This window comes from Mandrillus leucophaeus, unplaced genomic scaffold (genome assembly GCF_000951045.1).
Source record: "Mandrillus leucophaeus isolate KB7577 unplaced genomic scaffold, Mleu.le_1.0 Scaffold4, whole genome shotgun sequence".
Lineage (NCBI taxonomy): Eukaryota > Metazoa > Chordata > Mammalia > Primates > Cercopithecidae > Mandrillus > Mandrillus leucophaeus.
Window position 1 is genome coordinate 13,497,392 of NW_012104253.1, and position 12,181 is coordinate 13,509,572.

General features: G+C 49.1%; 1 protein-coding gene across 1 annotated transcript in view; it reads left to right on the top strand.

Annotated features, from left to right (window-relative positions):
• Positions 1-12,181, top strand: part of CCDC88C (coiled-coil domain containing 88C) — a 151,800-nt gene that overhangs the window by 1,609 nt on the left and 138,010 nt on the right. Inside the window, exons 3-5 of the mRNA XM_011991814.1 lie at positions 192-231; positions 552-652; positions 9,340-9,448. Of these exons, the coding sequence (XP_011847204.1) occupies positions 192-231; positions 552-652; positions 9,340-9,448 (250 nt within the window). The remainder of the gene's footprint in view (positions 1-191; positions 232-551; positions 653-9,339; positions 9,449-12,181) is intronic.

Consider the following 12,181-nt stretch of genomic DNA (forward strand, 5'->3'; position numbering starts at 1 on the left):
CGGGAGCCGGGCGGGTACACCTGTTCCCGCCGGGGCGCTAGGCTGGCGGCCTCGGGGCGGACCGGGTCCCAGTGGTCACTCCTGTCCCCGGGGTTTAGCCACTCCCGAAGAGGACCCCATTCTTCGCAACCAAATATCTCGTGTAGTTTTTCTGAATCCCTCAGACCAGCCGGTGGATGGCGGTGACGGGTGGGGAATGGGGGCACCGAGTGGGAACGTGAACAGACTGGGGTGGGCGCACTGATTTACAATGGATTTGAGACGTGAGACATTTATTGAAAAGGCTTGTCTATTTTTTTTTTCTGCCCTGGAACGCAGGAGAAAAGTGGCGAGGAAGTTTTCCTCCTCCTGTCCCGTGTCTGTTGTCTGGCGCGGGGAGGGGAGAGAGGCCCTGGGAGAAGGCCAGGCTCGGTCCCTGCTGAAGCGTGGGATGGGCGTCGGGGACCCCTTTCTGCTCACACTGACCCGTCCCGTCTCTGCCTGGGAGAGCTTTGGACCGTTTGTGCGCATGGGGTGACTTCCTGTCTCTCTCCTCGTCCCCCTCCCGGCAGGTGAAAACTTTTGGCCTGTTTGGAAGCGGCAGCCAGGACAACCTGACTATGTACATGGATTTAGTGGACGGCATCTTTTTGAACCAAATCATGCTGCAAATGTAAGTTACCTTCTTCTCGGAGAAAGGAAAGAATGGTGCGTTAGAAAGTTTGAGAGTAGAAAAGGAGTGGAAGGTTGCATGGCCGAGTGTGTGTGGGGTGGCGTGTGTGTGGGGTGGCGGGTGGTTCTCTGAAGATAGAGACGCTGGTATCTCAGTATTAACGTGCCTAGTGGCGTTAATACTGAGTATTAGTATTAACTAATACTAATAGGTGTTTGAAGAACTCCAGGACAGTGGGTCGGGCAGTTCGTTTGAGGAAGGAAATTTGGAATTGAATGACTGCCGTTTACCTGATGGAGATAGTGCAATTGACTTCAAACTCAAGGACTTAATTGTGGTTTGAGCAATGAAATGAAAAAGTCCCCTTTTGAAGGGCAAGGAACTGTAACGGAGAGTGTCTGGTTACAGGAGGTGTCAGGGTGGGCCCAGGCATCCGAGGGTTACTATAAAGTTTCATTTTAGATGAGGTCGCCTGTGTTTCTGAGCTCCTTTACATTTCATCTTCCTTTTTCAGTTGCCCCAGAGCAAGTGCAATTGATTAAGTCCCACTCTATGGACTGAGTTTAAAGTCACAGTGTTAGGAGGGGCCCAGGGAGTCAGAGGCCTTGGTGCTGTTTGTTTGGAAGCATGCAGCCTAAACAGGGTCTTGGTAGAAGTTACCCTTGCCAGCGAGTACATCTGACCACATCCTTTCCTGTTGCTGAGTTGTGCATGGCCTGTCTGATTGACAGCTTGCCACAGTGTAGGTGTTGGCTCCTACCTTTGCATTCTGTTTTTAACTCAGAAACTGCAGGGAACATCGGAACTGTGTGTTGGAATGATTCACAGGCACTTGAAGCAAAATAAAACATCCTGATATTCTCTGTGGATCAGCCTTGTGTGCTCACCTATTCACCTACGACGGAGCAGCTTGTCATACTGGAGCACAAATCTATTAGCTAATGAGAGATCAGCTTCATTCGTGGCTCACAAAGGCAGAGGAGCGGTTTGCATTGGCATGTCCAGAAAGTGGCTTAAATAAATTGCCTTAAATGGCCTGTTTAGAAAAAAATAATTCAAGAACCTTGCTCTTTTTTTTTTTTTTTTTTTGGAGGCGGAGTTTCGCTCTTGTTGCCCAGGCTGGAGTTCAATGGCGCGATCTCAGCTCACCACAACCTCTGCCTCCCGGGTTCAAGCAGTTCTCCTACCTCAGCCTCCCTTGTAACTGGGATTACAGGCATGCGCCACCACGCCCAGCTAATTTTGTATTTTTAGTAGAGACGGGGTTTCCTCATGTTAGGCTGGTCTCAAACTCCCAACCTCAGGTGATCCGCCCACCTTGGCCTCCCAAAGTGCTGGAATTACAGGCATGAGCCACTGTGGTGCCCGGCCTCCTTTTGTTTTAATAAGTCATTTGATGTCACCCTGTTTAATGGTTTTGTTGTGTTTTGTTTTTTTTAAGGTTCACAGCTGTGGGTGTAGGAAAAAAAGTCACTACCAATCTTACCAATCTTCAGAGTTTAATTCGATTCAAAAACATAAATCTGTTGCCAGCTTTGGCAGCACTTCTTAAATAACTTTGTTGAAACTGAATTTTCCGGAAGCTGTCTCGTGACATATTCGAGTTCTGGCCACTCTCCCCTCATTCTGTGAGACCCTGAAAATTACTGGATTCCATTGGCGCAATGACCGGTGAAACTTCAACCTGTCCTTACCCAAGCCCAAGACTGTTTAATTAAAAAAACCAGCAGTATCCCCAGCCTTTTCATTCAGCTCCTACACCCAGGCAGAGGGGGGAACAAAAGCACTGGAACTGTTTCTCTTTCTTCCCTGACCTTTGGAATTCCTGAAGCGTTTCCCACTTGCTTGTAAATCAGGAAAGCCTGTTGGACCATTCCTTTGAGAAATGCCAGCTCATCACTTGTTCGCATTTGGCCCGTGGCTAAATTCAGGGGAGGGGCTTCTCCCCTTCTCTGGGCAATTTTAGCTGTTCTCTCTGTGATACGCCAAGGTAATCATTCCGGAAGTGGGAACTGGTAAATTGTAGCTCTTAAGACTTCAAGAAGTGCTTCTGGGTCCCTCTGGATGGCTTGGGCACAGAGCGGCGCATGGGGAGGCTGAATGGCTGGCTTTCCAGAAAAGAATGAGGAAAGAGAAGAGAGTGGGTGGGCATGGTTTCCTGCATGGGTGATCAGGATCACCCAGTTCCAGGTGATAGAAGTCAGAATAGTGTTTTTGCATCTGGAAGTGGTGAGGATTGACTGGAAGGGACCCGGGGGTCCTTTTCGGGGCAGTTGAAATGTCCTTTAGAGTGGCTGGAATATGTTTCATTTTCCAAAACTCCTCAAATGATAACTGTATGCATTTCATGCTATGTAAAATTACCTCAACTAAAAAATGAACCCTGGCCCGCATCGGTCAGCCTACATAGCCAGCTGGGGTTCAAAGCCTTGGCCTCCCTCTTACCAGCAGTGTGACACTGGGTACGTTGCTCAGTGCCTCAGTTTCCTCATCTGTAAAATGGGATGTAAAGTACCTTCCTTAAGAGATGGTTGTGAGGACAGAATGAAACCGTGTGTTAACATTTAGCTATTTGCCTATGTAGGTGCCATCTTAATCCAGAAAGGATTTGAGGCACCAAGTAAAAGTTTTTTAAAAATGTTTTTCCGGCCTACCTTTTCCCCTACATTCTTAGATCCTTGGATTACCCCACAGCTCTCAGCCCTTAGCCCTCTACCAGTGATGTCTAGGGCAACATTGGACCCTGTGACCCAAGTCCTAGCCCCGCGTTTAGACTGTACTGCACTTGAGCCTCTGTTTTCACTTCTGCCAAATGGCAGCATGCCACTAGCCAGCAGCTAAGGGGTAAGGCTGTTCTGCCTCATCTTCCATGCCAGTAGCTCCTAGACTGTGCTGTTTGCCTGTTTTGATTCCTTTGCCCCAAGTTCATAGGACCTGAGGAAATCGCATTGAGCAGCACTGCCAACAGAGCTCAGATAAGAGGCTGTTACCTAACACCTCGGAGCCTTGTGGAGGTTGGCTGGGGGGTCACGTGACTGCACCTGGCCATTGTCTCCAGCAACCCGAGAAGGCTGTTAGTAGTCTCTTGGCCCTGGTCTCCTGGTGACACCAGCACCTGGAAACAGGGAAGCCCCTTAGGTTCAGTTTTCTGGGGAGGCCCCGGGCTAGGAGAATTCATGAATGAGAGTGAGGCTTTCAGTGGCCTGGAGGGAGAGGCCTGGGGATGCCTGCTCAATAGCTCCTCTGTCAACGTGGTGTCTCTGGTACCTACCAGCACCCAAGAGAAAAAGTTTGCTATGGTTAACTTTGGACACCTTTTTCATTCTCTTGTAGGAAAATTATTTAAGAGCCTTAACCCTAGCATCAGGCAGACAAGTTCAAATCCCCACTCTGCCACTTCCTAGTGTTATTATGTTGGGCAAGTGACTGAACCTCTCTAAGCCTTGATTTCCTGATCTGTAATAAGGGGATGGTGTTTTACCAATTTGGGGGAGGTTTAAATAAAACTGTATGTATAGAAAAAGCCTAACATATGTCTATCATTGTGCAGATGAGGCCCAGATCTGAGTTTGTGTGTGTGCCTGTGTGTGTGACGTACGTACGTGTACCCATGCCTTTAGCACTGTACATCTGTACTTGTGAGGGTGAACCATCCAGTTTATGCAGTGGCTGAACCTGGAACGTGGCACTAGGGCTGAGAGCTTGTGCCCTTTAAGTTCAACCCTATTTGTTCAGGATCCTTTGTGACCCCTGGTGCTAGCTGCAAAATTCAGGATACTGTGTTAATTATTCATAGGTTAGAAACATCCTCGGGGAAATGGGAGAGTTTCTTTACCTTCCAGAAAGCATTTGAAGGGTAACTTTTCCCCCAGTGCACTTGAAGGAGAGTTTATGTTCCTCTTTTGCAGATGTAGAAGCTTAGGAGAAAAGGGCAAATTTTACTTTTTGGTTGAATGAATTTGTATTGGCGCAAAAATCTTGGGAAGAAACAATTTTTATTTACGATCTTCAGTAATTTCCATCTTTTGGCTGCAGTATATGACACATGGGGGCTTTGAGTCCTTAAAAATTACACAAACAGGCTGGGTGCGGTGGCTCACGCCTGTAATCCCAGCACTTTGGGAGCCCGAGGTGGGCGGATCATGAGGTCAGGAGATGGAGACCATCCTGGCTAATACGGTGAAACCCGTCTCTATTAAAAATACAAAAAAAATTAGCTGGGCGTGGTGGCGAGCGCCTGTAGTGCCAGCTACTCGGGAGGCCGAGGCAGGAGAATGGCATGAACGTGGGATTGGGAGGTTGCAGTGAGCCGAGATCATGCCACTGCACTCCATCCTGGGCAACAAAGCGAGACTCCGTCTCAAAAAAAAAAATACACAAACAATTTATGTTCATCCTAGAATAGGAACATATACAGATGAGCAAAATAAAAGTTGACCTGATTTTACCATGTGGATGTAGCGATGTCAATATTCTAGTGCCTTCCAAATGTTATCTGTGATATATATTAATACGTGTCCTTAATGTATTAATATTTTTATACAAATATGGACTCATGCTATTATTTTTTAGCATGGGTCCATATTTGTATAAAAATACATTAAACATGGATAAAAATATTTAGCATGTTTTTTAACCTGTGATAAATTACAGACATCTCTCTGTGTCAATACACAGTTTCTTGATTTAGCTTTAAATTTAGGAAGTTTTTGGAATATGACCAAAAGTTGAGGGCTGGCTTTCCCAAAGGAGGGGGCAAGGTTATTGTACGCCTGAATTATAACTCTCTTTAAAATTCTAGCAAGAGTTGGTTTCCTTTTTTTTTTTTTTTTTTTTTTGAGATGGAGTCTCACTCTGTTGCACAGGCTTGAGTGTAGTGGCTTGATCTCAGCTCGCTGCAACCTCTGCCTCCCAGGTTCAGGTGATTCTCCTGCCTCAGCCTTCTGATTAGCTGGGATTACAGGCGCATGCCACTATATCTGGCTAATTTTTGTATTTTCAGTAGTAGAGTCAGATTTCACCATGTTGGCCAGGCTGGTCTCGAACTCCTGACCTCAAGTGATCGTCCCACCTCGGCCTCCCACAGTGCTGGGATTACAGGCATGAGCCGTCGTGCCCGGCCAGCTTCTTTTTTTCTAGTGGGAAATTTTTATGAAAAGGAATCCCTGGGGGCCCACACTTTAGACTTGGAATTCTTGGAACTCTTCAAGTTCCGACCAGCTACCATGTCTGTGTCCTGTCCTGTCATCCTGATACTAGAGTGCTGGCCTTTTATGTTTTAGGACTATCATGTAAAGATGATTGTTGTTCTGGATGACAGCTTTTGGGGAAGTGCAGTTGTGTAACGGTTATAATAACATCTTCCTGTGGTACAGAAGCAAATGCAGTCCAAGTTTGCTAATGCAGACGTGGGCTTCATGGAACCGTGTAGCCTTTGAGGGCCGGAAGGATTCTGTAGCCATTTTGCAGCTGAGCACACTGAAGCCCAGGGAACTTTGGCTAGGCTTGGGACCTGGACTAGAACCCATGTCTCCTGACTCCCATTTCCTACAGCATGGAAAGGTGAGGGTTACGGGAGTGCTGGGCAGAGTGGAGATTGAGATATGCCTGCCTTAACTGTAGTTGAGGCTTTTGTTTTGATTAGTGTCTTGATAGCCTCTCTTTACCCAGAAAGGCTTAGTTAAAGGAGGGGGTACTAATAATCACGATAAGTAGCTTAATTACTCATACAGTAAATGTCAGGGTTTTTAGTGTTGTTTCAGTGAGCTGTTTCTTCCAAGAACTGGGGAGAACAAAAGCAGGGATGGTCAGAGGCTTCTATGCTGTGATGTGAGGGGACTCCCAGGTTCCCGACCCTGAGTGTATGCTGTGCCTTTGCACGTACTGGAGATGTCCACGACGCATACTGAGGTTTTCGGCTCCTGGCACTCCTAGGGTGGTCCCATCTGACTTCAGTGAAAGATGGGACTACAATGACAAAGGCGAAAAAAAGAAGAAACAAAAAGAAAACAGAAAAAGTGCTTCATGTTCTCTGAGTTCTGCTATTTTGAGAAGCGCATTCGTCACTGAAATTGATTTTCGTCTTTTAAGGTATCTACAGTAAAGGGAGGAGAATTGTACCTTTAAGATAAATTACTTTATAATGCCAGGAACACTTCTGTAGCTAAGAATGCCTTTGCAGTTTAAATTCTGAATGCCTCTTCTTTTCCTGAATTAATTTTCACAGAACTCTTAACCTTTATTTTCTCAGTTATGCATGACTCCAAGAGAAACACGTCACACATAAGTGATTTGGCCACACTCCATCACTGTACTTCCAGAAACATTTGAAACGATTTCGATTTGTAGGGTTTTTTTTTTCTTTGTCAATTTTCTACTAATTATTGGCTTTGAATGAACCAGATGGCATTGAGATTGATTTCCTTAACTCCCCACACCAACCCCCAAGAGGCTCAGCACCTTCATCACGGGGCCTGGATGACAGAAGAAACTGTGAAGACAGGCCCTCCTTTGAATTAGCCATCCTTCGCGGTGTCTTGGGACCCTCAGATGGAAGGGAGGCCTTTGTTATGAAAAGCAGCGCGCAGTCTGTGGAAGGGTGGAAACTAACTCAGTAATGCTGAGTGCTGTCGTCTAATGGAAAGCGTCTTCTGACACTGAGCGTTTTGAGAAATGTCCTGTATATAGATGAGGAAGGGACATAATACATCACTTGATGTAGATTTCTAGTTTCATCACAACCAGACCCGACTTTTGCCTGAGGTTGGAAAATAAATGACACTTTGGAGATTTCCCACATGAATTAATTGTATCTCTTAGCATTTCTTTTTTTTTTTTTTTTTTTTTTTTCTGAGACAGAGTCTCGCTATGTCACCCAGGCTGGTGTGCAGTGGCCAGATCTCAGCTCACTGCAAGCTCTGCCTCCCGGATTCACGCCATTCTCCTGCCTCAGCCTCCCGAGTAGCTGGGACTACAGGCACCCACCACCACGCCCGGCTAGTTTTTTGTATTTTTTAGTAGAGATGAGGTTTCACCCTGTTAGCCAGGATGGTCTCGATCTCCTGACCTCGTGATCCGCCCGTCTTGGCCTCCCAAAGTGCTGGGATTACAGGCTTGAGCCACTGCGCCCAGCCTCTTAGCATTTCTTACAGGGTGCCTTGTACACCATAGAAGTGTCATAGATTGATTATGCCAGTTTCTCAAATAGGATTTTTGTCCCTGGAATTTGTAAATCATAGGGAGGACCAGCCCAAGACCAATTCACATGACAGAGGGAGACCTGTGTTTAGTGGAACATTATGATTTTATTGGTGTTTTAAGTCAGAAAAGGTACCATTTTGGCCTGGCACGGTGGCTGACGCCTGTAATCTCAGCACTTTGGGAGGCCAAGGTGGGTGGATCACCTGAGGTCAAGAGATTGAGACCAGCCTGGCCCACATGGTGAAACCCTGTCTTTACTAAAAATACAAAAATTAGCTGGGCATAGTGGCACGCACCTATAATCCCAGCTACTCGGGAGGCTGAGGTGGGAGAATCGCTTGAACCCGGGAGGCGAAGGTGCACTAAGCTGAGATTGCGCCACTGTGCTACAGTCTGGGTGAAAGAGCAAGACTCCGTCTCAAAAAATAATAAATAAATAAACAAACAAACAAACCATTTTAGGCTGGGCACAGTGGCTCACGCCTGTCATCCCAGTGCTTTGGGAGTCTGAGGCAGGAGGATGGCTTGAAGAGTTCAAGACCAGCCTGGACAACATAGTGAGCCCCTGTCTCTATAACAAATAACAAAAATGTAGCTGGGCCTGTAGTCCTAGCTGCCTGGGAGGCTGAGACAGGAAGATCCCTTGAGCTCAGGAGTTTGAGGCTATAGTGACCTGTGATGGTGCCACTGCACGCCAGACTGGGTGACAGAGTGAGACCGTGTCTCTATTTTTTTTTTTTTGAGACGGAGTCTCGCTCTGTCTCCCGGGCTGGAGTTGCAGTGGCCAGATCTCAGCTCACTGAAAGCTCCGCCTCCCGGGTTTACGCCATTCTCCTGCCTCAGCCTCCCCAGTAGCTGGGACTACAGGCGCCGCCACCTCGCCCGGCTAGTTTTTTGTATTTTTTAGTAGAGACGGGGTTTCACCATGTTTGCCAGGATGGTCTCGATCTCCTGACCTCGTGATCCACCCATCTCGGCCTCCCAAAGTGCTGGGATTACAGGCTTGAGCCACCGCGCCCGGCCCGACCCTGTCTCTATTTAAAAAAAAAAAAAAAACAAAAAAAACTACCATTTTTCTTCGTCTGTCTTTCTTGATGTTTCACATATTTTTCTTTGTTCAGTTTTTAATTCTTCTAATCTTGAAATATATTTGGCTGGGTTGGTTTTATACAATATAACATTTGGGGTCTGCACTAATATGTGATTGTTCTTTTTGGGTGCTAGGAACGGTGAGAATGGAAACAGCATTGATTGAGGGCCTGTGGTGGGCCAGGTGCTCGGGTCAGGGAGCAGAAAGGCGGTGTGTGGCCCACCTGAGGTCCTGGCTTAGCAGTGGCAGGATTAAGATTTGACTTGAACCACAACTGCCACAGCATGGCCTCATGGTCACCTAGGGACTGGAGGACAAGATGCTGGGTCGTGGCTGGGAGAGGAAGTGTGGCAGCTGCTGGGAGATGCAATTTCCATTCTCGTGTTTCTTCCCCTAGAGATCCCAGGCCCACAAATCAACGCATCAATAAGCACGTCAACAATGATGTGAACCTTCGCATTCAGAATTTGACCATCTTGGTGAGAAACATTAAGACCTACTATCAGGTAAGGGCAGTTCTGCTGTCAGGAATTCTGATGTGTGTCCGTCAGTATCGTCACTGTCACGGTTTTCCCACAGGAGGCCGGGAGGAAACGGTGCTTACGTTTAGGCCTCTTCTTGTTGAAGTTGGTCGTGTTCATGTGAACCCTTCGATGGGGCATGTGTGAGGAGGAGATGGTGTGTTGCTTTCCCTTGTTCGGTGAATGTTCTTTGAGCTGGAAGGCCCCAGAGAGGAGCCTCGGTTTGCAGCCTCTGCCCCAGGATTGCAGTTGAGTGGGGACTGGCTGGAACGGGCTGGAATGACCCTGATGTGGTTGTTGTCCCCAGCCCCTGGCTCAGTGATTCTTTATACAGGAGCCATTCAAGGGTTGAAGGAGAGGAGGAACCACAGGAGGGCTATGAAGACCTCAGGAGGCTGAGGCAGGAGAATCGCTTGAACCTGGGAGGTGGAAGTTGCAGTGCGCCAAGGTCGTGCCACTGTACTCCAGCCTGGTGACAGAGCAAGACTCCATCTCAAAAACGAACAAACAAAACCCCAAACCCATCCCAGCCTTGGGAAGGCCAGTTGAGAGTCTTTGATGGTGTTAGTGATCTCTGGCCAACACGGATGGAAATGGACTGAAACTGTGTACCTTGGAGCCCTGGCTTGCTTTTTTTGTTTTTGTTTTTGTTTTTTTTTGAGACGGAGTCTCACTCTGTCGCCCAAGCTGGAGTGCAGTGGCGCCATCTCGGCTCACTGCAAACTCCGCCTCCCAGGTTCACACCATTCTCCCACCTCAGCCTCCCGAGTAGCTGGGACTACAGTCGCCCACCACCACGCCCAGCTAATTATTTTGTGTTTTTAGTAGAGACGGGGTTTCACCGTGTTAGCCAGGATGGTCTTCATCTCCTGACCTCGTGATCTGCCTGCCTTGGCCTCCCAAAGTGCTGGGATTACAGGTGTGAGCCACTGCGCCCGGCCGGGAGCCCTGGTTTTCAAACCTTTTCTTAGCAGTGAAACTTTCCCCCTGTATGATTTTTCTTGAGACCCCAGGTGAAGCCCAGTGCACTGTGCTCAGCTGTCTCCTCGGCCTCCAGGGCATCTGTCTGGGTTCCCGGGACCCCAGGGGACACAGATTGAGAACCGCTCAAGAACAGCTGCCTCCCAGATTCAGACCAGCCTTTCACTATACATGTGACTAGACTCCACCTGACACCTGTTCCTCGCACTTGGCTTCCTGGGCTGTACCTTAGTCTTGTTCTGGGATTGGGGAGTATCTTTGGATGTTGTGAGGCCTCTGTTGATGTGAGGAAGCCCTCTGGCCAGCTGTGACTCCCCTTCTGCCCTTGTGCAGTAGTTGCTGGTTCTGGGGTCCGCTGAGGGACTGCTGGGTGGGATGTCAGGCAGAATGTGTACTGTGGCATCGGGCTTCGTGCTGGGCCCGGTTCCTGTCGAGGGCTGTGGTTGCTGCAGGAGCCCTTGCTTCTGTTTCAACATGAATTTGAAACTGAACGTGAGAGGGAGGGAATGGACAATGGCCTGGGTTTTCTGGGATTGTTTCCATCCTCCTCCCGTGGGGTGGGGGTGCTGGCGTGGTTTGCCTGTGTGGGCCAGTTCAGTGAGCCATCCGTGCTCAGTCCAGAGACCACTGGGAGAGGGGCACCATGGGGTCTCTGGACATTGCGTCTGGGAAGCTTAGAACCAGCCCCATCCCTTTAGTTCCAGATGTCTGAGGAGGGGGCCGAGGGTCAGGGAGAGGCCTGGAGAACCGGTGTGGGAGCCTGTGACAGTTGGCTCTGGGGAGTGGAAGGGGAGCGGAAGGGGAGCCACACTCAGCATGGTGTATGCTATAGGCAGGGGCATTTCTGCTGGTGTCTCCCTCTCGACAGCTGTGCACAGAGGCAGTGGGGCAAAGGCAATGGTGCTGTCAGTGACCTGGGCGTCTGTGATGAGGGCCTGGTGGCTGTGCTGGCTGCTCAGCAGGTGCGCAGGGCATGGACCCTGTCTGCAGGTGCCATTCGTGCCAGGCAGGTGCTTTCAGTACTGTGTGCTAAGTGCGGGGGGAAGCACATAGTGCTGCAAGTTCAAGAGGCAAGACCCCCTAAGCCAGCCTGCACGCGGGGAGGTGGGGAAGCTTCTTGGAGCAGGTGATACCTGAGTGGAGTTTCAGTGGGCAACTGAGTTTCTAGTTTGGAGAGTCATGGGAGGGAATGGGCAGGGCTGGCCAGAGCCAGCGGTATAGCACCGGGCAGGTGTCTGCATCCCTGTCCTCCCTCCTCCTGCACTGTGAGCTCCTGGATGAGCTTGGATGTGATGAAGGTCTCAAATGGAGGTGAGGTTTCTGCAGGTCTTCATGAGTAGCACGGGGCAGGCTCTTGCTGCAAGCTGTTTGGCCATAGAGATGCCATCCTCTGGCCCTGCCAGCCCAGGAGGACTTCTGCTGTTGGTGACCAGCCACTCTGAGGGTCCAACTCTGGGCCGGGCAAAATGGACTTGACCCTCGCTTGAGACTGTGTGGGTTTGAGAAGCAGTTTGCTGTTCTTGGGGTACTGTGCAGAGTTCCAGAAGGTAGGAGGTGGCCACACAAGGTAAAAGATGGCCAGCCCACCCTCAGGGTCCAGAAGGACTTCCAGGTGGAAAGAGGACCTTGCATCCCAGCTCCCCCTCCTTCTGTGCTGGGAGCTCTTGGAGGACCGGGCTGGTGTGCGCCGGCAGTCTGGCCCAGCTCAGAGCAAATGGTCAGTCAGTCAGTGTGTGC